This window comes from Galeopterus variegatus, unplaced genomic scaffold (assembly GCF_000696425.1).
Source record: "Galeopterus variegatus unplaced genomic scaffold, G_variegatus-3.0.2 Scaffold2183, whole genome shotgun sequence".
NCBI lineage: Eukaryota > Metazoa > Chordata > Mammalia > Dermoptera > Cynocephalidae > Galeopterus > Galeopterus variegatus.
This window is the reverse complement of record NW_007728294.1, coordinates 179,995-206,451: the sequence shown is the minus strand read 5'-3', so window position 1 is coordinate 206,451 and position 26,457 is coordinate 179,995. Positions and strand designations below refer to the sequence as shown.

General features: G+C 42.1%; 1 protein-coding gene across 1 annotated transcript in view; it reads left to right on the top strand.

Annotated features, from left to right (window-relative positions):
- The first annotated feature begins 3,460 nt into the window (after positions 1–3,460).
- TECPR2 (tectonin beta-propeller repeat containing 2) overlaps positions 3,461–26,457 on the top strand; it is a 114,230-nt gene continuing 91,233 nt past the window's right edge. Inside the window, exon 1 of the mRNA XM_008580871.1 lies at positions 3,461–3,744. Within this exon, the coding sequence (XP_008579093.1) occupies positions 3,526–3,744 (219 nt within the window). The 5' untranslated portion in view covers positions 3,461–3,525. The remainder of the gene's footprint in view (positions 3,745–26,457) is intronic.

Genomic DNA, 26,457 nt, shown 5'->3' with positions numbered 1-26,457 from the left:
TCCGTCTGAATATTGGGTGAAGGACAGGCAGGCCTGGAGGACCCGACACAGAGATAGCATGGACTCCCCTGTGCCTGCTGTGGGCCTCTGGGTGCCTGGGCCCCAGACTCACCTTTCCTGACTCCTCTGGGTGTTTTGACTTACTGGCCTCTAGACATCTTTTGGAAAAACATGTTTGAGGCATAAATCTATGTGACCATTCTGGAAGACATTTTGGCAGTACTTTTTTTTTTTTGATTCAACATTTTCATCTCTTGAAATGTACCCTAAAAATATGCTTGGTTATGTACGAGGATACTTCAAAAAGTTCATGGAAAGGTTCGTACTATCTTTCACTTCACTTTTTCCCTTAAGTTTTTGTATCTGTGTTGTTTTTGATGTTGAAATTAAAATATTTAGGTTGAGAAAATTTTGGTTTATCCACACAGTGTTCTCTGAAGCTTTTCTATATAGTCCTTAAAAATCATGTTCTAGGGGAATTTTTTTTTTTCCTTTTTGTCTTTTTTCGTGACCGGTAATGGGATTGCAACCCTCAGTGTCGCGCCCGTACCGCGACCGGCAACGGGATCACAACCCTCGGTGTCGCACCCGCACCACGCTCAACCAGTGAGCGGACCGGTCTGTATATGGGATCCGAACCCTTGGCGGGAGCACCGCCATACTCCCAAGCACCGCACTCTACCGAGTGCGCCACCGGGCCGGCCCTCTAGGGGAATATTTAATGACGTGGAAAACGTTCATGATTTATTAAGTGCAAAACTCTGTGTTTATGTGTGTACACATGCATGTATCTATAGTTATATATATAGCATATCTCTGTATGATGGGATTATGAGTGACTTATTCTTTGTACTTTTCTAGATTAACAAATTTTCAATAGTGAGCACTTACAACTGTTGTAAAAGAAAATCTTATTTAAAAAGTTATATGGCTTATGGTCATACATGTGTGGCTCTGTGTGTGTGTGTGTGTCTGTGCATGTGTGCATCTGTCAAGGAAACAAAGCCGTACTGCTCCTCTGCCTGGCCTTAAGCTTGAGGAAAGAAGATTGTTGAAGTGGGAGCAGTTTTCCTCTGTAAAATGAAGGTAACAATGGTGCCTACCTCATGGTTTTTTGTGAGGATTTAATGAGTTAGTGTGCTAAGACCTCATATCAGGTAGTGGTGTTAGCTATTACAGTCATTATGATTGTTATCTTGTTTTTAGTGCACCATGTTCTTATAATGATCTACAGTCTTTCCCAAGATGTTAGGCAGTGGCTGCTCTCACTTGGATTTGCCTGATAGACATTTATTTACATTTGATTGCTTGGTCATGTGGGTCTTGCCCAGTTTTCTGAAGTACTTGTGTAAACCAAGGATTTGGAAGCACGGACATCTCTTAGCCAAGGCAGTCTTCACCCTTTAAAAGTTGTACATTTCTGAACTGCGCTGCTCTCTGGACAGGACCACCATTCACAGTCTGGATTTCTGCTGCACTAGGCACTTGTGACTGTGTGATCTTGGGCAGATTTATGAACCTTCCAGGGCTTCAGCTTCTGCTAAAAGAGGGTGTATTAGTCAGGTTCTTAACTATCACAGAGGGACATGATTATTGTTATTATTTACTTACCTTTAGGAAAGTTCTCATACATGGATTTTTACTCTGCCTACTTCACCATATTGGCTATTGTGACTATCAAATGAAATAGGAATCTGAAAATGCTTGGAAAACCAGATATGCTATACATATATAGGGAATTACTATTCCAGCACTGAATTGGGCTGCACTGAGGAAAAGATGCTATTTTGTTGCTCTTCATTCTTGTCATTCATTCCTTCCTCACAAAATTTCCTTTTTCATAATTCATTCATTTATTCAATAAATACTTGCTAAGCACCTCTGATGTGCCTAGACCTTTTCTAGGTGCCAGGTGCTAGAGGGATGAGTGAGGCTCTGCTATTGTGGGGCTTACAGACCCACTGGGGGTGGGGGTGGGGTGTCAGGCAGAGATAGCCAGCAGCAGAACAGAAGGGGATGTGTGCAGAATGTGAAGCAGAATGTGACAGAGGGGCCTCAGGGAGCAGAGGCTCCTGCAGGGGTGGTTAGGGAGGGCCTTGGGAAGGAGGGCACATTTTAGCAGAGACCTGCCTGTTGAGAAGGAGCAAAAGATGAATAACACATTGAGAAAGAGAATTCCAGACAGAGGACACAGCCAATGCAGGGGCCCCCGGGTGAGAAAGAGCTGGGTGAATTTGATCAGAACAGGGTTGGAAGTTGGTCAGTCAACTGTATAGAATTAGAAAACACACAGTTCAAAGAGACTATAAATCCATCATCCCAAGAAGTTTTTACTAGAGGGGCTTGAAAGTCTGCATAGAATCTAAAGAGCTAAAACATCCCTCCGAGTCTACTCAGGCATGGAACATCCACCTGTAGTATCTGTTGATTGTCTGTCAGAGCTGTGACAGTAATGTTGGCAAGGGCCTAGGACTGGGAGGGAAAAGACCTGGATTCAAGTGTCGACTGTGTGGTCTTGTGTGAGTTTTGTAACCCTTTGCCCCTCAGTAACTACTTCTGAAAGTTGGGGATGATGCCACATACCTTATAGGGTAGGGTAAGGGGGCCTAGGACTGGGAGGGAAAAGACCTGGATTCAAGTGTCGACTGTGTGGTCTTGTGTGAGTCTTGTAACCCTTTGGCCCTCAGTAACTACTTCTGAAAGTTGGGGATGATGCCACATACCTTATAGGGTAGGGTAAGGGTTAAATGAGTGAGTGAGCACTTTGTTAAATATGACATTCTGTGTAAGGGCTAAGTATCTTAATTAAGGGCAGCTTTGAATCCAGAGTGCGTGAGGTCTCCTCATGGACAGGTGCGAGGTGCTGCACAGCTGGCTCTGAGGCTGTGGGCATCCAGCGGGGGACATGTTTCTTCACTGTCTCATTAACACAGTGAGCATATTTCTGTGTCTGGGGTCGGCTCACTGTTCTTCTAGTACAGAGTGTCTTTCCTTGTCTTCTTTTCCATATCCTGTTCCTTCCATATCCAACCTGATAGGCTTCATGGTTGGAGGTGTTTTCAGTGAAGACTTCTCCACACTCACTTTAATCCACACTGATCTCTCTCTCTTCTCATTGAGACCCGTAGATTAGCACCTAATTACTTGTGGTTTTGTGTCTCTTCACTGTTCCTTCTGCCGCCCCAGCTAGATTATAAACTACTTGAGAGTGCGAATTTTTTTAATATTCTTTCCACTCCTCCACAGTATTTACTACAACATAAATTATAGGGGCCAGTACATATCGAAGTGCATTTTGAATTAAAGTGCTCAAAAGTGATCTTAATGACACCTTGTTCACTTTTTGTTTAATGAAGCTCCAGCTATAATTTTTACCTGCCTCAAAGTTCCATGTTCCCACTATTAAACATTCTTTTTGCATGACTAGACACTGAAAGAATTATAATGCCTTGTTCTGTAGCCCCAGGTTTCCCTAGATGACAAATTCCTTTTCCTGCCTGAAGATCGTTTGTGGAAACATTGGCCATGGCATCGATATCAGAGCCTGTTACCTTCAGAGAGTTCTGCCCTTTGTACTATCTCCTCAATGCCATTCCCACAAAGATCCAGAAGGGTTTCCGCTCTGTTGTGGTCTACCTCACAGCCCTCGATACCAACGGCGACTACATTGCGGTGGGCAGCAGCATTGGAATGCTCTATCTGTACTGCCGGCACTTCAACCACATGAAAAAGTACAACTTTGAGGTGAGTCTTGCTTTTCTTTACACCTCAGTGTGCATGAGCCTTGGCCGATGTTTAGCTTGCTTGTGTTGTAGGACGTGTTCTGGGATAATTTACTTCTGATTTGCTAGCATATGCCTTTAATACTCACCCGAGCAATACTCTAAAACCATCTTTAACTGAGGTCGAATATCACTCAAAACATTGGTGTTTTTAACTTTTTTCCCCTGCATCTAAAAATCTAGCATGATTTTAAAAGAGAACATTTTTGTGTTTAACATAGTAGAAAACTTTGGTAATAGATGTTTTTTTCCTTCATGTTTGGTTTCCCAAAGTACCTTGACTGACTGACTTGGATAATCTCTATGCTCCTGAAATTATTATGAAAAAAAAGATTTATATCAATATTGGCTAACTGCCAGAATATGTACATCTTAAGTAAGGTCACTTCTATAGCATGGGGATCCTGACCAATCTATGTTCTGCACTGTTGTTGACTCAGGCAGCCCTGTGTATTATAGATGTTGGGGACATTGTTCAACCATGTACGGCTGGCACCAAGTGTTGATGAACCATAACCTAATTCACCTATGTTGTCAACATCTGTAGTTTATTGAGTACATGGCTTTTGTGGGAGACTCAAAAGTAACTGAGTTGTGCCTTCTGTCATGTGGCTTTGTGGGACTCTATTCTGTCTGTAGTTAGTGGACTTTTATGAACCAAGACAGGGCTTTTGTATTTAAGAAAAATGTTTACAAATTCTTGAGTTTTAAATTTAAAAAGTTTTTCTCAACTAACTTAAGTGAGCTTATGTGCTCCTTTTAAAATAACAAAATTGGTTAGCACATATATAGCCCTTACTATGTGCCAGGCATTATTCTAAACTTTTACACACAAGGGTATTTCAAAAAGTTCATGGAAAGATTTGTATTATCTTTTAATTCTATTTTTCCATGATTTTTTTTTTCTTGGAGGCTGCCTGGTATAGAGATCTGAACCTGTGACTTTGGTGTTACCAGCACCGTGCTTCCCAAGTGTGAACAAACCGGCCGGCCTTCCACAAACTTTTCAAAGTACCTTCACTTATTAACTCATTTCATCCTCACAGGAAGTCTATAAGGTTGTTATTATTATCATCTCCATTTACCAGGGAGACAACTGAGGCACGGAGAGGGTGACTTACCCAAGGCTTGGCAGTTAGTAAATGATGGCATCTTCATCTGAACTTGGGCAGACTGTCTCTAGAGTCTGTATTAATATTTTTTGTATAAAAACTAGAGCTATTGCTATTCCTTTTGAGTAGTAGCTCTTGGATTTAACTGATCAAATTCCCTGAACATTTAAGACCATTACATAGTTAATTTGCTTGCTTGCTTGTTTGTTTTGTGGCTGGCCAGTAAGGGGATCCAAACTCTTGACCTTGGTGTTATAACACTACTCTTTAACCAGGTGAGCTAACCAGCCAGCCCAAGACCGTGACATAGTTAATTTTTAAAACCATAGTTATGAATTTATTATATCTGAAATCTTTCAAATACTTAACAAAGACTTACGAATCCAAGAATGAACCCCTACAGGATAAGCCAAAGAAATCTGTGCACATGCTCAGAGACATCATAATCAAACTGCTAAAGACAAAGAAAAATCCTAAAAATAGCCAGAGAAAAATGACATGTCTCCTGTAGGGGAACAGTAATTTCAATAACTGCAGATTTCTCATCAGAAAGCATGGAGGCTAGAAGACAGTGGCACAGTAGTTTTAAAGTACTGAAAGAATTGTCAACCCAGAATTCTTTATTCAGAGAAAATGTCTATCAAGAAAGAAAGAGAAATAAAAGTACTCTCAGATGAAGGAAAACTTAAGGGGATTCATTGCCAACAGACCTGCTCTAAAGTCATTGCTTAAGGAAGTTCTTCAGACAGAAGTTCCAGAAGGGAACTGGAACAAGAGGAATGAAGGAAAAACAATGAAGTAAATACCTGGGTAAATATATACTATTTTTTTTCCTGTTGAGTTTTTAAAAATATATTTGACAGTTGAAAGCAAAAATTTTTACTGATCGAGTTTTCAGTGTGTGTAAATGTAGTAATATATAAGGCAAGTATAACATAAATGGGGAAGAGTAAAGGGACCTATATGGTGGTAAGGTTTGTACATTCTACGTAAAGAGGTAAAATATTGCTTCTAAGTAGATTTTGAAAAGTTAAATGTACATATATTGTAATCTCTAGAGCAACTACTAAAAAACCTGTACAACAAAGTATAACAAAAATCATTATAGATTTATCAAGATGGAATTTTTAAAAAGTTCAAACAACTCACAGGAAAGCAGAAAAGGAGAAACAAAGAAGGAAAAAGAACAAAGTATAACAAAAATCATTATAGATTTATCAAGATGGAACTTTTAAAAAGTTCAAACAACTCACAGGAAAGCAGAAAAGGAGAAACAAAGAAGGAAAAAGAAGAACAGCAGAAAACAAAATGATAAAGCTAATAGTTACATTAAATGCAAATTATTTAAACATGTCAATTAAAAGAAATTATCAGAGTACAACCCTATAACACCAAAGTCAAGGTTTCGGATCTCCATACCAGCCAGCTGCTAAAAACAAACAAACAAACGAAAAAAACCCAAAAAACAAAGAAATGATCGAGTGGAATAAAAAATCATGAACCAACTATATGTTGTCTATGAGGATTTTTTTTTTTTTTTTATGATGTAGGTGGCATTTACTTGTGTAGTCACCCAGATCAAGATATAGAACATTTCCAGCACTCCCAAAGATTCTTTTGTGCCACCTCCCAATTGGTACCTCTCCCCAAGGTGACTATTCTGACTTCTAACTAACACCATAGAGTAGTTTTACTATCTCCTTGGGTTTTAATTCACTATTAGGTAACCTCTGGCATTAAGTTTTAGAGTGCGTTAGTGGAATTTGGACTTCTTACCCAGGTTGCTATTACAAACTAGTTCTCGTTTATAAAGCATGTGTGTGTCATTGACCATTTTGTTGTCTTACTCTCCCCCACCACAAAGTGATTTATTACTTTTAGAACAAAATAATAACTTTTTTTTTTTCCTTTTTGTCTTTTTTTTCGTGTCCGGCAACGGATCGCAACCCTCAGTGTCGCGCCCGTACCGGACCGGGACCGGCAACGGGATCGCAACCCTCAGTGCTGCACCCGCACCTCACTCAGCCAGTGAGCGGGAACGAATGTGGGATCCGAACGCCACACTCCCAAGTGGCGCACTGCAGCAGTGCGCCACCGGGCCGGCCCGATAATAACTTTTTTTAATGAAGAAAATACTTTTAGAACTTCAGAACTTTTCTAAAACACAATCTTGTCAACTGATGAAGTAAGGACTTCACTATAGAAAACTCTCCTGAGGCAAGCGCCTGGGCTGGATGACACAGCTCACCACTGTGGCCCTGGAGCTGTCCCTCTGGACACAGCTATTGCTTAGAAGCGGGGCTTGCGCTTGTAGCCAGCATATTGTCAGGTCTGACTTCCTTGCCCTGATGCCTGTGGGGCTCCACCAGCATCCACCCTCGGCTCTTTCTCGCTGCCCCCTGCCGGGCAGTCCTGTATAGTCCTCTCCCTGTGTGAGAGACACCACTATGAGCAGTGAACAGGACTGCCCACTGGCACCCATGTTAATCCAGACAGAGGAAAATGGCAAGTGTCCTTTGAGTTAGGTGGCCTCAGATGCTGCTGCTTTCAAATGCTTCATCCTCCCTTCTACCACACAAGTCCCTACTCCAGACACCTCCCTCCTGGTACCATCCACTGGGGCCAAAGTGGTTGTTTAGTAGAAGGGCTAGAGGTGAGGCCCTGCTCACTCCCAGGCATCTTTGTATGAGATAACTGCTTGTTGGGTGGGCATACATCCTGCCTGTGGGGCAGGCAGGGTGCCATGCTACTTTGGGGGCAACCCAGGGCAGGATCAGCGCATGAGAGCCTGGCAGTGCCCAAAGAACTCCAGAGGTCCCATGCCCCATGCTGCCACTTAAGGCTCTAGTCCGATTCTGGGGTAAGCATGCCTGGTACAGACCAAGTGGGGGCTCCCAGCAACTACAGATGTCTGAGGTAGGAAAACAGTGTTGCCCAGCTTGTGGCAGTACCAGTGATGATCCTCAGGGCCTCCAGCCCTGGCTGAGGAGAAAGGGACCTCCTTACAGCCCCATGGGAGAGAGGCCCTTTGTTTTCTTTTTAAAAAACTATATAATTATTTTAAAAATTTCAGTCATCAAACTGAAAAAAAACCTAAAATTAAGGAAACAAAGGTTTAGTGCTCTCAAGAATGAAACTGCAAATTACACCTGACTGCCAGTTTTACCCAGAATTAGTTTTCTACGTATCATATATGAGCCCTAGGAGCTTGGAAGGAATGTGATATGGTAGGACAGCCTCTGCAGGGTCAACCAGAATTTGAGGGAAGTCAGCACAAATTACTGTACCCAACAGACTAGAAGGAGACAAGATTTTAGCTGGTTCTCCTTTACTGAGGGGTCTTAAAAAATGTACTTTTCTGAGGCCAAAATCCACATCTGGTAGTCCTGATTATCAAAAGCATTTCTTGAGCACGTCCTGTCTATAGAATATAAAACCTAAAATTGTGGAGAGTCACAAGGAAGTATAAAATAAAATTTCTGTTTTTCAAAAGAACATAGATTTTAGAGTTTGAAAACAAAGCTGTATATCTGTGTGTAAAATGCAAAGGAAGGGACCTGGAGGAATTTCCATCACGGTTACTTAACTCCAGGTGGAGACTGAGGCTAGGAGGAGGGAGGGAATATGAAAGGGGAGTATCTTTAAAAAAAAAAAAAAAAAAGTAAATATGACAACACAAGGATTTGTTTTGAGCTTTGGCTGCCAGTTATTAGCTGTGCGATCCTAGAGATGAATTAAATATTTATGTTGCTATTATTGTCCTCAGAGCCGGCTGGGTCTTAGAATCATGAGGTGTAATCCCCATGTTCTACAGATAAAGAAACTGTAAGATTCCTGCTCCAAGCCACACATCTGATTGCCTGACAGTTGTACTGACTTCCTGTGAGAGGAGGCAGGGCTTCCATGCAAGTCTCTGGATATAGAAGACAACAGTTGGTCTCTTTGGAATGTCCAAATGAAAATAGAAAGATGCATCAGCTAGTTTTAGTTTAGGGAAAATCTTAAGACTTTATGGGGAGGTAAATAAAAGTTAGTTTACCTCTAATAAATCCGTGTATAGCATGGATGAAAGATTGTGTTTTTATCTTTTTTTTTTTTTTTTGGTGGCTGGCCTGTACAGGGATCGAACCCTGGACCTTGGAAAGATCATGTTTTTAAATGAAATTATGTTCCTAACAAAGAAAGCAGACCTTTTATGTGGTAAATATAACCTGGCATGTATTTTCAAGAATAGTGCTTTTGGAAACCTTTTCTTTTTCCACAGAATTTAGTGGGAGGGGGCAGATGGAAAAACAAGAAATTCTTCATACCAAATGCCAAAAGTACTAAGAAAATGTTGTGAGAAACTAATAACAAGTATAAAAATGTTATAAACTTGTTAAATATATGGGTGTGACATGTGTAAACATAGATCAAAAAGATAACTTGAGGGGCCGGCCCGGTGGCGCACTGGATAGTGCGCCGCTTGGGAAGCGCGGCGGGGCTTGAGTTTCTGGTTTTCTGTTTTAAAATTAAATATCTGGGGCCGGCCCAGTGGCGCACTCGGTAGAGTGCGGTGCTTGGGAGCATGGCGGCGCTCCCGCCAAGGGTTCGGATCCCATATAGAGACTGGTCCACTCACTGGTTGAGTGCGGTGCAGGCGCGACACCGAGGGTTGCAATCCCATTACTGGTCACGAAAAAAGACAAAAAAAAGGAAAAAAAAAATTAAATATCTGGTATCTCTCTTCTTAAATCCCATTACCGGTCACGAAAAAAGACAAAAAAAAGGAAAAAAAAAATTAAATATCTGGTATCTCTCTTCTTAGCATTCAGCAAGTTGTTGAAATTTCGTGGGTTTGCCTTCAGAACTGTCTTCGCGCTAACCACAGCATGATGCCTGATGGTGGAATGCTGATTCTCATTTCTGCAACTTTTCCATGCTTGCTTCCCTAGTGAATTCCATTCAGGTATTTATTGAGTGCTTACTATGTGCCCGTTTTAGGTCCTGGAGATGCGGTAGGGAGGACAGTAAGCAGTCTCTGCCCTCATGGAGCTTAGAGTCTACTGGCAAGAACCTAAGAGAAGTTCTATTAGTCTGTTTCTGTTGCTTATAACAAAATAACCGGAACTGGGTAGTTTATAAGAAAACAAAATTTATTGCTTACAGTTTCAGAGGCTGAGAAGTCCAAAGTCCAGGGAACACATTTGGTGAAGGCCTTGGTGGTGGCTACAGTGACCCAGGGGTCTCATGTGGCAGAAAATGGTGGAGCAGAGAGAGGGACAGACTCTTCATGCTCCCCTTTTAAATCCCTAAGAATCACGCCCCTGACCACCATTTTAAATCCATTCACTAGGGCATGATCTTACAGCCTAATCACCTCTTCAAGGCCCCACCTTTCAGTTATTATAATTGGATTTCCCACCCTCAACAGTTAACAGTGGGTATTAAGCCTCAATGAGGTTGGGGAAGCGTCCAGTCTACAGCAAAAGTCAACCAGATATAAAACAAACGAACAAACAAGATGGTGGGAAGTGTTAGGGGGAAAATAAACCAGAGAAGGGGATAAGGAGTGCCAAAGGGGGTGGTTGCCGTTTTAGACAGGAAGTCCAGGGAAGGTCAGACTGAGGAGGTGACAGTCGAACAAAAACCTAAAGAGAGTGACCAGCACACCATGTTGAAATGTGTGGGGTGGAATATTCCAGGAAGAAGGAGGGAAAGCTCATGGCCTGGAAATGTGTCTGGGATATTTTCCAGTCAGAAAAGTCATGCTTTAGAGTGTTACGAATGTTTCATAATAATATAATATACTTGGTATATTTTTTAAAGTGATGCAGAAATGAGAGTTTTTGTCTCATCATATCAGGCAAAGATACATTTGCCTAATGCCTGCCTGTGTCTTTCTCTATTGATCTGATGATTAGGAGCCTGTAATATACATTCTGGTATTTCGGTAGCATTACAGTACAGGGTTTCACTGATGTCCTTTTTAGCGTGGATTGTTTCAATTCATTGGTTGCTGATTTAGCTTTCAAATATTTTTGACAGTGACTCACAGTAAAAATATGTTTTATTAGATGTTCATTCTCCATAAATTGACCCTAAGTTCAAATTAATTCCAACAGTTTTTTTATTAATGGCAATTGACAAGCTGATTTTAAAATGTATATGAAATTGTAATGGTAAAATAGTCAAGATACTAGTGAAAAAAGGGAACAAGATGGGAGAAGTTATTGTACTGGTAACAAGATTTATAAAGCTTCAGTTATGGCAGTGTGGTGTTAGCATGAGAAAAGGTAAATAGATCATTAGAACACAGTGAGGGAGACTTCTGGTCAAGATGGCAGAATAGATGGTCCCCAGCATCACTCTCCCACAAATCAACAAATTTACAACTATAAAAATGTAACATCAGCTAAGCTGGGGCTGCTGGAGCTCAGGTAAAGAGGAGGAGAGACCTATGGAACTCATGAAGGCGGGAGAAACCACAAAGAGAGAAAGAAAAAACTGCTCTCAGTGTTTCGGGCCATGGCCACTTTAATGCTGGAACACATGGAGCAGGAGCCGGCAGAAGCCGCAGCTGTGCCCTTTCGATGGAATTACTTGGAGGCAGCAGGGGAGAAGAGGGCTTTGGTGGCCCCCAGGACAGCAAGACCACTAACAGGGTTCCCCTGGACCCATGCAGGAGCAAGGAGCCAGAACAGCTGAAAAAAGGAAGCCACTCAGAGGCCGGTGAGTCAGCACAAGGGACTGGTACACAGCCCGTCCCATGGGAAGTGTTTGGAGCATGGGCTGTGGGGGAGACAGGCCCACCAGGAGAACACTGGGACACAGCAAGGACAGCTCATCTGCCCCCAATCAGTGCAGGACCACTCAGAGGAGACTAGTTGGGAATGCAGAATTGCATGGGGTGCAGTTGGATGAAAAAACTCAGGCCCAGATCAGAGTTTCTACACAGCCCAGGTGCACCGAGTATCTGGAGAGCCGGAAGTACCTATAAGGTCAACCATTAAACCCTGAGCTGCAAAAAAAGCCTTCCCCAGGGAAACAGCAGCAAAGCAGCAACCACACAGGTCAAGTACTAGTTCCCATAGGAAGTTCCCCCTTGTTAGAAGTAAGCAAAGGACAAAAACTTAATTCTGGCCCAGGCACATCATGGATGCCTTGGGGCCCACCAGGGGACATGAGGCATGGAGCCAGGGGCAGGACCCCTGCCCACAACCACTCACACTAACAGCACCTTGGGGCCCCACCCAGGAACCCAAGTATTGGAGCCAAGGACCAGACCCCACTCCTACATACAGGCACACCACCAATGCCTAGAGGCCCACTCGGGGACCCAGGGCTAGCAGCCAGGGACCGGACCCCCTTCCCACAACCAGGCACACCACGCCAGCACCTTGGGGCCCACCTAAGGACCTGAGGCATGGAGAATTGGAACAGACCCCCCTCCCACAACCAGGCACCCTATGCCAGCACCTTGGGGACCACCCAGGGACCTGAGGCATGGAGAAGGGGACCAGGCCCCCATCCCACAACCAGGCTAACCATTGCCAGCACCTTGGGGCCTACCCAGGGATCCAGGATAAGGAGTTGGGACTGGACCCATCCTGCCACAATGAGGCATGCCAGAATAGCGCATTAGGGCCCACCCAGGGGCCCAAGGCATGGAGAAGGGGACCAAACCTCCCTCCCACAAACAGGCACACCTCGCCAGCACCTCAGGTCGTGACTGGGGACCCAGGGAATGTAGAAGGGGACTGAACCACCCTCCCACAACCAGGCACACCGTGCCAGCACCTTGGGGCCCATGCTGGGACCCGGGGTGTGGAGAAGGGGACCGGATCCCCCTCCCACAACCAGGCACACCGTGCCCGCACCTCGGGGCCTGCCCTGGGACCCGGGGCATGGAGAAGGGGACCAGATCCCCGTCCTACCACCAGGCACACCACACCAGTGCCTTGGAGCCTGCTGTGGACCTGAGGCATGGAGGAGACCAAAACCCCCTCCCACAAACAGGCACACTGTGCCAGCACCTCAGGACCCACTCAGGGACCCAGGGCATGGGACCAGGGATCAGACACTCTCCACAACCAGGCACACTGCCAGGACCACGGAGCAGGCCAAAAACATCTCCTCCATGTGTGTGGCCCACCACAGCCACCATGATAACCGTGGCTGCTGTGAAGGCAGCTAGATGCCACAACCACCATGCAGATGGTTCACCAGCCACAGGAGTGAGTTGACCCAAGGAGAGTCACCAGCAGAGATAAAGAAAGGAGGAGGATGTCTGTCTCCACAGAGCCCGTTTCATAGTGATGGAAGAGACATCTGTTCTATGATAGTATTGGGGGACCTGGTCACGCATCTCAGCATTGAACAGATCATTTCGGCAGCAAATCAACAGAGTAACCATTACTCTTTCAGAGAGAGAGAAGAAATCTAGGGTAATTAGAGGGGGGAGGGGAGAGGAAGAGGGGGATGGGGTGGGATTGGACAAGGGGCATAAAGAATAATTACAATTTGTAACAATATATATGCTAGTAATATTGATTTGATCGACATATCTCAATGTTGAACACAAAAAATATGTATAATCAATTTTGATCCAATAAAAAATTTTGTTAAAAAACGCAGTGAGGGGCCGGCCCGGTGGCGCACTGGATAGTGCGCCGCTTGGGAAGCGCGGCGGCGCTCCCGTCCGAGGGTTCGGATCCCAAAACGCAGTGAGAAGTCAGCAGACCCACATGTATACGGATACTTGAGTAATTGCAAAGGTGGTGCTACAAAGTCTTTTCCAATAAATGGTGTGGGAGAGTTGAATATGAATATGGGAGAAAAAAATGAAACTGGATCCCTACCTCACTTCATATGATTATCTTGTTTCTTTTTTTTTTTTTCCTTTTTGTCTTTTTTACTGACCGGTAACGGGATTGCAACCCTCGGTGTCGCGCCCGTACCAGGGACCGGCAACAGGATCGCAACCCTCGGTGTCGTGCCCGTACCAGGGACCGGCAACGGGATCGCAACCCTCGGTGTCGCGCCCGCACCACGCTCAGCCAGTGAGTGGGAACCAGTCTCCACATGGGATCCGAACCCTCGGCGGGAGCGCCGCCACACTGCCAAGCGGCGCACTCTCCAGTGCGCCACCAGGCTGGCCCAATTATCTTGTTCCTTAAAGAGGTACTTTAGAAGTGTTATGCCCAGCTTTTGACTGCTGTGGCTTCTGTTGGCAGTCTAATTGTTTTCCTTTACAGGTACTTTGTCTCATCTCTTTCTCTTTAAGATCTTCTCTAGTGATAAGAGTCCCAAGCTCTACGTTCTTTCCTTCAACTCCAGTGGAGATTCACTACTCTGTTTTGCTTTATGGGGTTAAGAAAATTATTCTAGAAAAGCAACAGATACCTTTGTTTAACTTTGAGATCATTAAAAATTCATATTAGGCCTGACCAGTTAGCTCAGTTGATCAGAGCTCAGTGTTATAACACCAGAGTCAAGGGTTTAGATCCCCATACCCGCCAGCTGCCAAAAAAATAAAAAATAAAATTGTATTAATATTCAAACTTTAAACAGTTGTTTTTTGTTTGTAAAAGAAGAAAAATAGTGAAACAATTCTTATGAATTAAGTGAATTCATGTCTTATTTGTTCTTCTTAAGTATTTCAAAATATTTCAGATCTGTTAGTTATTTGGTATGCTAGCAGTTTCTGCTGAAGCTTAAGTTTTGCCCTTCGAAAAGAAGCTCATAAAGAAAGCTTTGTCCGACTTCATAGTTCCCATGAACCTGCTCACAAAGAACACTTTTTCCTGATGTGGTTTTGTTCTGTGTATTAGAGGAAAAATGCCTGCCAGGGAGCCTAAGAAGGTTAGCTGAATGCTACCCCAGTAGCGAGGTGTTTGTCCAGCAAACCTTTCCTGGCACCTTTCAAATCAAAAGCCTTTTTTTTTTCCTTCAGTTTTTTGATTACTGGATTTCTGTTTGAGAAATTTATGTTGCTACAGTGAAGGCAAACAGTATGTGTTGCCTAAGAAGTAGGAAATAAAGGAAATAGGAGAGTTTAACACGTAATAGGTGAGATCAGAGATGGGCAGAGTCATCTGCAAGAGATAGGAGAATGGCTCCCCGGCCAGAGGAAGACTGAACTGACCCCATATCAAAAAAAGAGAATGTGGGGCCGAGCCCGTGGCGCACTCAGGAGAGTGTGGCGCTGGGAGCACAGCAGCGCTCCCGCCGCGGGGTCGGATCCTATATAGGGATGACCGGTGCACTCACAGCGCTCACTGGCTGAGCACGGTGTGGCCGGTCTCAAAAAGGACAGAAAAAAAAAAAAAGAAAAAAAAGAGAATGTGACAAAGGAAGGGAGTATATATGAGGGCACTTCAAAAAGTTCATGGAGAGTTTCATATTATGTTTTAATTCTGTTTTTCCATGAATTTTTTGAAGAACCTTCACAGTCTGCTGTGTGACTTGGGAAAACTAAAACTCAGGCCGATTGCTTGTGCAGTGGGGCAGATCCCTTTGACAGCTGGGATCCCCTTGGTGCGGCTGGCCCTTGGCAGAGATGTGTGCCTCAAGTGACTCTTGCTGTGGGATCCTTCCTGATGTCTTCTAACTCTAACAGTGGTTTGATCAGAAATTGCTCCATGCTTGCCAAGCAGCTTTTGGAGTAAAACTTGCTACCCACGTAGATCAGCCGGAGGGGAGGAACGTACAGGTCGTACCTCTCTGTGCATTCTGGTTTATATGACCAGTAATTCATTGTAAAATAATACATTGGCTTTTGGGCTTAAAGTTCAATCTGTTGTGCATTAGATGATCATGAGACAATCTCCCAGGGCTAATCAACAGCAAGACACTAAAAAGATTGAGCATCTGGGTCAGAAGGTTGAGGGCCCTTCATGTTTTAATTTACCAATGTGAGTCTGTGTGTTAGGTAAAATTACACACCCTAGTGTTTAAAGACACGCATACCTGTGGTAAAGCTATGGAGAAAAGCAAGGGAGTAATTAATCCCAATTTCAGGAGAGTGGTTTCCATGGGGTGGAGTATTCATTCAGTCAGGGAGAGGCACATGGCGGGAGCTTCAAAGGTGCTGTTAATGGTCCCTTTCCTAAGCTAGATGGAGATTCCATGTTGCTCATTTTATGACAACTCTTTAAACTGCTTGTGTTATGTTATATGAAGTCATGTGTATATGACCATATTTCATTATTTTAAAAAATGAAAACAAAGAGAATAGCATATAATGGGGCACTTCGTATTCAGCTAACTGTCGCTATAAAGGCAGTAGCCTTGCCTGCCCTTGTCTGCACCTGTCAGAGCTGACCATGTCCTCTCCATAACCCACCTGTACGTGAGTGTCAATGACCAATAATGCTTTGTTCTTGTATTTGTTGATGGGTCTTGCTCCTTTTCCTATACTGTGAGTAAAGGCAGTAGCCTTGCCTGCCCTTGTCTGCACCTGTCAGAGCTGACCATGTCCTCTCCATAACCCACCTGTACGTGAGTGTCAGTGACCAATAATGCTTTGTTCTTGTATTTGTTGATGGGTCTTGCTCCTTTTCCTATACTGTGAGACCTCTCTGAAAGCAATGCCCTTGTTTGTATCCCCACGTTAAGCACAGTGAAGTCATCAGTAAAGACAACTTTCAACCATACTTCAATGTACATCTCATTTTAAACTTTAGCAGTACTTTTAGATAGGCTATTTGATGTTATTAAAGTCTATCTCTTTTTGCAGACTTGTATGAAAGGCAATACTAAATTGGTATTTTAGTGGTGTTAGTGCAGTAAAAAACCATTTTTAAATAATGTGTAAAATGAAGGATTGGTTTTATGAAATACAGATACTGCTAAAAAATATATTAATGGTGGATTTGAGCCTTAAATGTTTGGGTATCTTAAAAGAGATGTTGTGTGTCCTGATTCATAAAAAAATAGCTACCAAATATTATATCTCTTTAAATAAAATAAAATATTGTCAATGTCTTTTTAGTCTGTCTGTCCCTTGCTAATAATCTAATTTCAGTTACTCTGTCCTGCTGTGGGGAGCATAATTCACGGCAGCCCATGCTGCCATGCTCTAAATCCACCACCGCGTGCATGCCAGGGCCATGCTTCCTACTGCTTTCTCCCAGTCATTGACTGAGTGCAGCAGGGCTGCGAAGGCAGGTCCATTCCTGTGAAACAGGTGACTCCTCTGCCAGGTGACTTTGGCTCCAGGCAACCCCATTGACTTGGTCAAAACTTTCTTAAATTATACTTCAGTCTGAGATTTACCTCTTCCACCCTCCTTCCTTTTCTCTCTTCTTCCCAGGTTACAGACCAGCCTCGTGACCTGACAATTCTTCCTGCCTTCTCCAACTACTTCCCCTTTTTCCTCACAGATGTTTCCCCAAATGAATGTCTTGTCTAATTTCATCTTCAGGACCTGCTTTTCGGTGGGCATAACTAATATAATAGTATAGGTCAAGTCTGTCAAGTCTTCTGCAGCATTACTGATGTGTTGTCTGCTTGTTTTGTCTGTTACCCTGAGAAGAGTGTTGAAATCTGCAACTGAAATTGTGTTATTTTTCTCATTTCAGTTCTGTCCGTTTTTGCTTTGAGTATTTTTAAAATTTTGATGGGATATATGTAACATAAAATTTACCATTTTAAAGTGTACAGTTCAGTGGCACTCAGTACATTTACATTGTTGTGTTATTGCTTCATGTATTTTAAAGCTTTGTTTTTGGGTACCTAAACATTTAGGATTGTTATGTCTTCTTGTTGAAGTGATTTTTTATCACTATAACCTGTCTGTTTTTATCTCGGTGATATTCCTGGTCTACCTTGTCTGGTATTAATATAGCCACCCCTGCTTTCTTATAATTAGAGTTACATAGTATTATCTTTCTTTATTCTTTTACCTTTAGCATATCTGTGCTTTTATATCTAAAGTGCATTTCTTGTAGATAGTGTAAAGTTGGGTCGTACTTAATCCAGTTTGACAATCTCTTACCCTAGTTGAGAACCACCTGTTAAATCTACCATCTGGTTAATTGTTTTCTACTTATTCCACCTATTTTTTTCCCTTGCTTTTTTCCCTTTTTTCCTGCTGTCTTTTAGATTAATTATTTTTTCATATTTACATTTTATTTCCATTGTGGTTTATTAGGTTCTACTTTTCTTTTTTTTTTTTAGTGATTTCTCTAGTGTTCACAATATATGTCTTTAACTTATCACAGTCTACCTTCAAGTAATATTATATCACTTCACAGATAATGTAAGAAGCATTCAACAGTTTTATTTCATTTTCAGATATTTTGCTGCTAGAGTATAGAAATACAGTTGATTTTTTAATATGTCGCATGTATTCTGTTTTATAGATTTCTTGGGATTTTCTACATACATGATTGTGTCTGCCTAGGAAGAAAGACAGTTTTGCTTCACCTTTCTGTTTAATGCCTTTAGTTCTTTTACTTGACTTGGAGCATTGGCTGGGACCTCTGGTATAATGTCCCAGTGACAGTGAACAGCCTTGCCTCAGCATCTAGTCTTTCACTATTACATTAACTGTAGGTTTCTCATAGATGGTTTTTATTTCTACTTATTCATACTCCTAGTTTTCTTTCTTTTTTTTTTAACTCCTTGTTTTCTGAGTTTTTTTTTTATCATGATGAGTGTTAAAGTTTGTCAGATGCTTTTTCTGAATCTATTGAGATGATAATATGATTTTTCTTCTTTATATGGTATATTTTATTCTATGTGGTATGCTTTTCTATGTGGTATGTTTACTTATTTATTTATTATTTTATTTTATCTTTCTTTTGTGGCTGGCCAGTACAGCAATTTGAACCCTTGACCTTGGTGTTACCAACATTGTGCTCTAACCAACTGAGCTAACTGGACTGCCCTATATGGTATATTTATTAATGTGGTATATTATTATATGTATGTATTTGGATATTTACCTAACCTTGCGTTACTGTGGTAAACCTCACTTTGTCATGGTGCATTATCCTTTTTTTTTAAAATCTTGCTTTATTTATTTTTCTAATATTTTGTTAAGAATTTTTGTGTCTATTATCATAAAGGATATTGGTCTGTAGATTACTTATGATGTCTCTGTCTGGCCTTTCTTGTCATATATTTAACTGCCTAATACTTTAGTTCTTTTTACCCACTTAATTTGGACATTATTATTGTTGTATTTTATGGTCATTGTTTAGATTCTCTCACATTTTTATCAATTTCTTTGTTGCTTTGTGTTGCTTCGCCCCCCACGGATTTGTCACCCCACTTGCCCTGGGTTACAGAGATGCAAAGGATTACTCAAAGCCCATCTCTTCCGAGCAGTACAAGCCCTGAAGTGGTTAACTTCCCTGGGAATGCTCAAGTGAGAGCCAGCCCTTCCATTTGGGAAATGAATGCCAAATTGGGGTTCCCCTCCTGCATTTATTTTCCGAGAAGTTACAGGAAGAGACATAGGTGGGTTATTGTTTAACAGTATAGGCTGGTAACTTTCAGTGAAACAAGCCAGATGACATTCCAGTAGACAATTAAGTGATCTTATCAACACAGGCTTGATCTTAGCAAACATTCCTTCCTACAGCAATTTTCAGTACCTTTACATAACAGTCAGTAACTAGTCTGTCTTTGAGCCAGCAACCTTGCTGTGCCACAAATCTTTATCTTAAACCAGAGACTTATAGCCTGAGGAAAATTTCCTCTCCTTGCAAGGTCAATATTTGAAACTGCAAGACTTTGGAAAACCAGGCCCTGTGAAGTACATATGCTTTTTAGTATATTCCACATTTCTTTGCTGACTGTTCTTTCTCATATCTCAGTCTTTCCCTTTGCAACCATTTTTCTCCTTCCTGGAGTGCTTCTTTCAGGAGTTCTTATAGTAAGGTGTTTTAGTGGTTACATACTTTGAAATTTTTGTCTGTGTGAAAATGTTTCTCTCTGAATAGTTCGAATTATAATATTCAAGGTTAACAGATATTCTTCTCTTAACACTTTGAAGATCATAGTCTGCTGTCTCCTGGACTCCACTGTTGCTGTTGAGAAGTCTGTCTTTAAATAATTATTCATTTGTGGTAGTTTGCCTTTTACCTATGTTATTAATAACTTGTCTTTGAGGTTATACTGTGATGCACTTTGGATATGTTTTCCCCTCCAAAACTCATGTGGAAATTTGATCCCCAATGTGGCAGTATTGGAAACTGATTGAGTCATGTGGGCAGATCCCTCATGAATGGATTAATGCTCTCCCTGGGGGGGAGGGGAGATTTATGAGTGAGTTCTCGCTCGATTAGTTCCTGTGAGAGCTTGTTGCTTAAAAAGACCCTGGCACATTCTTCCTCTCTCTTGCTTCCTCTCACCATGTGATCTGCTTGTACCTGCCTGCCACTTTCTGCCATGAGTAGAAGCAGCCTGAGGCCCGTGCCAGACACAGCTGTCCCAGAATTGTAAGCTGAATAAACCTCTTTTCCTTATAAATTACCCAGTCTCAGATATTTCTGTTATAGCAACACAAAACGGACTAAAACATACTGTTTCACTACAAGATGTATATGTATGTATTTCTTTTTATTAATCTTGTTCAGAGCTTGAGCTTCCCAGGATAAATGTCTTTCATCAATTTTGGACAATTTTTAGCCTTTATCTCTGACAATGTTGCCTTCCATTATTCTCTTTTTTTCTTTCCTTCTGGAATCCCAATTATATGTAGATTGGACCTTCACATTCTGTCTTCTGCGTCTCAACTTCTCTGTCATATTTTTTATCTTTTCATCTCTCTTTGTTGCATTGTAGATAATTTCCTTAGATCTGTTGTCTAATTTGATACATTTTTTTCAGCTGTAACTAATCTGCTATCCATTACATCCACCGAGATTTTAAATTCTTTTCGTTCTTTTTCATTTCTGTTCGATTATTTCTGATAACAGCTTGCTCTTCACTTACATTTCAATTTTTTATCTTTTTAAGCATTTAAAGAATATTTTATGTTCTGTGTCTGTTCAATCTAAATTAAATACTGGGGTTGATCAATGCTATTATTGCTTATTTTAGTTGGCTCTTCTTCATAGAGCCTATTTCCCTATGGTAACTTCTAATTATGAGGTATTTGGCTGATGCTAACATGTGAGAATCCTGAGAGGCCTGGGTTGAGACTGTGTTCCATAGGTGGGGTTTATGTTTGCCTCTGCCAGGCACCTTGACATGCTATTGACATAGAAGCACTTCAGATTAACTGGGGTGGAGCTTCCTTTGAGTGGAAAGGGAGAATAAATTCAAACTCTGATGCTGAGCTTGGTAGGCATGTGATTTCAGGTTATCAGGAAAGATTCTTCTTTTTTATGTATACTTCAGTCAGTGCCTGAGATAAGACAGGTTTCCTTGTCAGCTCCATTTGCCCGCAAATTGATTTTTCCCTAGCTTACTCTTTCACTTAGTGTTAAGTCCTCAGGAGTTCTGGCTTTTGCAGAGGTTATTAGTTCCACCTCGTCTGGGCTGAGGCCTTGTCCTCATCAGCCCTGCTCAGGCTGGAGAACCCAGGCTGTTGGTGCTCACCAGCTAGTCACCAGTAGTTGCAGCTTGTAACTTCAGGGCTGGCTTCTGCTCTAGTTGAGCAGCAATCTTTTTGGTTTTGGCTCCTGTGGATTTTCTTTGCTTTCTTGAAAACTCAGCTATACATTTAGAAGGATGTTTTATGTATCTTACTCAGCATTTCTAGGTGTTTGAATAGGGATGTTTTTCAGAATAGCTAGACTATTGTGTGAAGTTGAAGCCTCATATTCTGTTTCTTTTTTTCTTTTTCTTTTTTTTTTTTTTTTCTCTTATTCCATTTCTATCTGAACTGTAGTTAAGTGTCAGTCAGATTCTTGGGATGTTTTGGTTATTAGGCCAAGAACCATGACACTTATTAATAATTATATTAAAAGACATGAACTCAAGCTTAGCACATTAGTTTATTAAAAAGCACATGTATAAGCACTGGACACAGACATTGAGGCTTCCAGCTCACTTAAATGATCTTTTTTATTTTCAAACCATTCAGAAAAGTTACACAACCTGTTTGAACTTGTGGTATAACATGGCACTATCTCTAGTAAGTCATCTTGAATCCCGATGTGGTTGTTTTTTAATTACAAATTCCTAGGGAAAATATTGACTTTTCAACATTCTGCTTCCATGTCAAGACTCTACATATCTAAGACATGTTGTGTCACTTTCCCCCTTCAAAGCAATGCCAGTAAGTTCTGCCAACATCAGTTTCATGTTTTCCAGCTTCAGATCATAAAAGTCCTTTCGTTCTCCTTCCTCTCCACAAGCCTACCAGACCATCCATCAACCAGCCCTTTGGATTCACTCACAGAGAAAGCGTAGAGCACAGAGGCAGAGCAGGGCCTCTGGAGAGAGTCATGCTTGGGTGTGAATCCTGGCTGTTGACTCTCACTAGCTGTATAACCTTAGGTAAGTCACTGTACTTCTCCGGAGCTCAGCTCCTCATTTGTAAAATGGGGATAGCTACAGCACCTACCCTCATAGATTGTTTGAGGATTCAGTAATGCTGTAAAGTGCTTAGCAAGTTGTCCAGCACAGGAAAACACTCATAAAGAAAAGCTGCTGAGTTTCTTTTCATCGTTGCTGTCATCATTTGAACAAGGAGTTTCTCTCCGTCCTGGTTTTACTGCCTTTGTGCCCATTCTGTTTGTGCTTTTCTAGACTAGGCTCTTGCTAACTCTGGCCTGGTCTTCCTGCCTGGCCCCACTCCTTCCTTCTTCCATCCTGCTTCGAATCAGGGTTACCAAAAACACCTCTGATTGATACATTGGCAAAATCAGGAGTTTCAAGGGATCCACCTTTACCTTCCTATTGCTTAAGATCTAAAACTCTTAACCCATATCCCAATCTGGCATTAGATATATTTATAGCCTGTGAAAATACGCTGAACGCTGTAAAGTACCAGATGAAAGTGAGCTCTGTCATTACCACCCCCACTTGCCACAGGCGGCTTTTCATGTGCATGTCTCATTGCTACAGCTAAGCTTTAAGAGGGCCGGGACTGTGACCTACTTTAGTTTGTATTGCTGTAGCAGTTTGCTTGGTACCCAGAATGAGGAGGGTATTCTTACATATTTGGCAGATTGATTACTATATAAATTACTACATCAGAGATTAAAATGGTTTACTGAACGTATTGCCATATATGTATTTTGTTTTGTTTTGTTAACCAGCCCTTCAGTCCCCGGGCCAGGAGACAGCACCGACGACCTTGGGCAGGGTAGAGGCCATATTGCCATTTATCTTAGCAAGGTCAAAACAGTTTTGTAATTTTTTTGAATGAATGGTTTCAAAACAAAAAGTAATCATTTGGATGGGCTGGAAGACTGAATATCTGTGTGCAGTGCTTATACATGTGCTTTTTAATAAACCAATGTATTGCGCTTGAGCCAGTGTTATTTAATATGATTATTGATCTAAGAACCCAAACATGCCAGGAAGCAGTTTATAAGTCACATTCAGGTATATCATGTCATTAATCCTCTCAGCAAACCTGTGAGGTAGGTAGATTACGGACAGCAAGTATTACTTCACAATGGTTGAATGACTTGTCCATGTTGAATAGGTAGAATAATGTAGAACCTGCATCTGGGGTGGCCGTTCTGACTTGAGAGTCCTGTTATTTTTGGGGGGAGGGGGAGTGGATACCTCTCATCAAAGCTTCAAGAGCTCAGAATATTCATACTTGATTGATCAGCATTTCTTTTATTAGAAATGAGGTGTTTGTTTAATTTTGTCATTTCAAAGATTAAAAACCTCGAAAGGAAGGAGAGGATCCTGAGAAGATGGTGGAGTAGGAAGCACCTATAGTCTGTTTCTCCACCTAGACAACAATTGCACTGGCAGAATCTGTCTGGTATAACTATTTTGGATCTCTGGAGTCCATCAAGGCTTGCAGTTTCTAGGGAAGCCCTCAGTAGTAAATTGTGGTAAATTTTGGTCAATTTCAGCTCTTAGCACAGTAGCAGCTACCCATTGCCAACCCTTATCCCTGAGGAAGGTAGCTTTGCACATGTGTCTGGAGCAGCTTGCACATAGCTTACAGGAGCCAGGGTGGGCAAAAAGCACCGTGTCCTCCAAATATTATAAATATATAATGTCTGTGCTCTGATTTCTGATTGCTACTTCTGATCACAGAAGTGAAGTCAAAGAGGTGGGTATCTATTATTGTTACACCACCCGTGTTGTTGCAAGTCCTTCCCCCTCCAGCCGATTGACTTCCAGGGGATTGAAAGAGCTGGCACCACTTTCCCTACCCCTCTCCTTTTACTTTTCCCTTTTTTCTCTTTTGGGAGCCAGGTGTTAAAGAATAGGACATTGAAAGGCACTTGCATGTAAGGGGAAAAATTAGAAAGTGATTGCGCTTGCGCAGGGAAAGGTGCAGGCCCAGAAAAGACCTAAGAAGACCTTAAGGTTAAACCTCAGTCTGATCCTTGGCACAGAGACAGCCTATATAATCAAAAGACAAAAACCAAAAAGAATAACAAAAAATAGCAAATTTGGGAAGGGGAGAATCTAATTTTCTAAGTTACCACATTGTTAGATTCAAATGTTCAGTTATCAACAACAACAACAAAAAATCACAAGGCATACAAGAAACAGGAAAGTTTCTTGTATGGCCTGTTCAGAGGGAGGAAAAAAAAAAAAAAAACAACAGAAACTACCCCTAAGAAAGACAAGATGGTGCACCTAGTAGACAAACATTTTTAAAACAACTGTCTTAAAGATGGTCAAAGAGATAAAGGAAGATGTGGAGAGAAAGGCAAGAAAATGGCATATGAACAAAATGGAAATATCACTAGAAAGATAGAAAACCTAAAAAACCAAGAAGAAATTCGGGAGCTAAAAAGTACAATAATGAAATAAAAACTATATTAGAGGGATTCAAAGACAGATTTGAGCAGGCAGAAGAAAAATCAGTGAACTTGAAATAGGACAATTGAAACTATCGTGTCTGAGGAGCAGAAAAAAAAAGTTTGGGGCTGGCCCGGTGGTGCACTGGAGAGTGCGCCGCTTGGGAGTGCGGCGGCGCTCCTGCTAAGGGTTCGGATCCCATGTGGAGACCGGTTCCCGCTCACTGGCTGAGCGCGGTGCAGGCGCAACACCGAGGGTTGCGAGCCCGTTGCCGGTCCCCGGTACGGGCGCGACACCAAGGGTTGCGATCCCGTTACTGGTCAGTAAAAAAAAAAAAAGACAAAAAGGAAAAAAAAAAGTTTGAAGAAAAATGTACAGAGCCTAAGGAACCTGCTTATCATCAAGTCGACTAACATGTATTGTGAGAGTTATAAAAGGAAAAAAGAGGGAGAAAGGAGAAAAGAGAATATTTGAAGTAATGACTGAAAACTTCTCAAATTTGAGGAAAGATATGAATATAAACATCCAAGAAGTTCAATGAACTCAAAGACACCCACACCAAGATGTGTTGTAACCAAACTTGAAAGCCAAAGTGAAAGAAAGAATCTTGAAAGCACCAGGAAAGAAATGACTCATCACATAGAAGAGATTTTCAGTAAGAAAATAATTTTCTTGAATTTCTTACTGAAAATCAGCAGATTTCTCATCAGAAACTTTGGCACCCAGAAGTCAGTGGGCTCATATATTCAAAATGCTGAAAGAAAAAACCTGGCAACTAAGAATTCAATAACTGTTAAAATGATCCTTCAAAAGTGAGTGAAAAATTAAGACATTCCCAAATAATTCTTCAGGGGCAAATGAAAGGACATTAGACAGTGACTGAAAGCCTTATGAAGAAATGAAGATCTTGGGGCAGTCGGGGGCTGAGGGCCTCAGCCACGCCCCCCTGGCATCTGCAGCCAGCCCAGCAATTACCACCAAACCACCACAGGAAGTGCTTTGGGCTCCTGAGCAGGGGCAGTGGGGGGCCGAGGGCCTCAGCCATGCCCTCCTGACATCCACAACCAGCCCAGCAGTGACCACTGAGCCACTTCCAGAAGCACCCTGGGCTCCCAAGCTGGGGCAGTGGGGGGCCAAGGGCCTCAGCCATGCCCTGCTGACATCTGCAACAAGCCCAGCAATTACTGAGCTGCCACGGGAGCCCCCTGGTCTCCCCTGCTGGAATAAGGGGGGTGCCACAGGCCTCAACCATGCTCCCCCTTCTTCCTCCTCCTCCCACCCTATTTCCCTCCACCTTTCCATCTCCACCTACCCCCCAACTGCTCTGCAACAATATCTTAGAATGTAAAACAAAATTAATAAATTTTTAAAATAAATAAATTAATTAAAATAAAATGTAACTACCATAAGATCTGAAAAAAAGAGAAATATCTCAATAAAGGTAAATACATGGACAATTATAAAAGCTAATATAATTGTAACAGTGGTTTGTATCTGCACTTTTTGTTTTCTACATGATTTAAGAGGCTAAAACATTTAAAAAATTAGTCTAGGGGCCGGCCCGGTGGCGCACTGCTACAGTGCGCCGCTTGGGAAGCGCGGCGGCGCTCCCGCCGGGGGGTAGGCTCCCACACAAAGAACGGTTTCCGCTCACGGGCGGAGAGAGGAGGGCGCGCCGC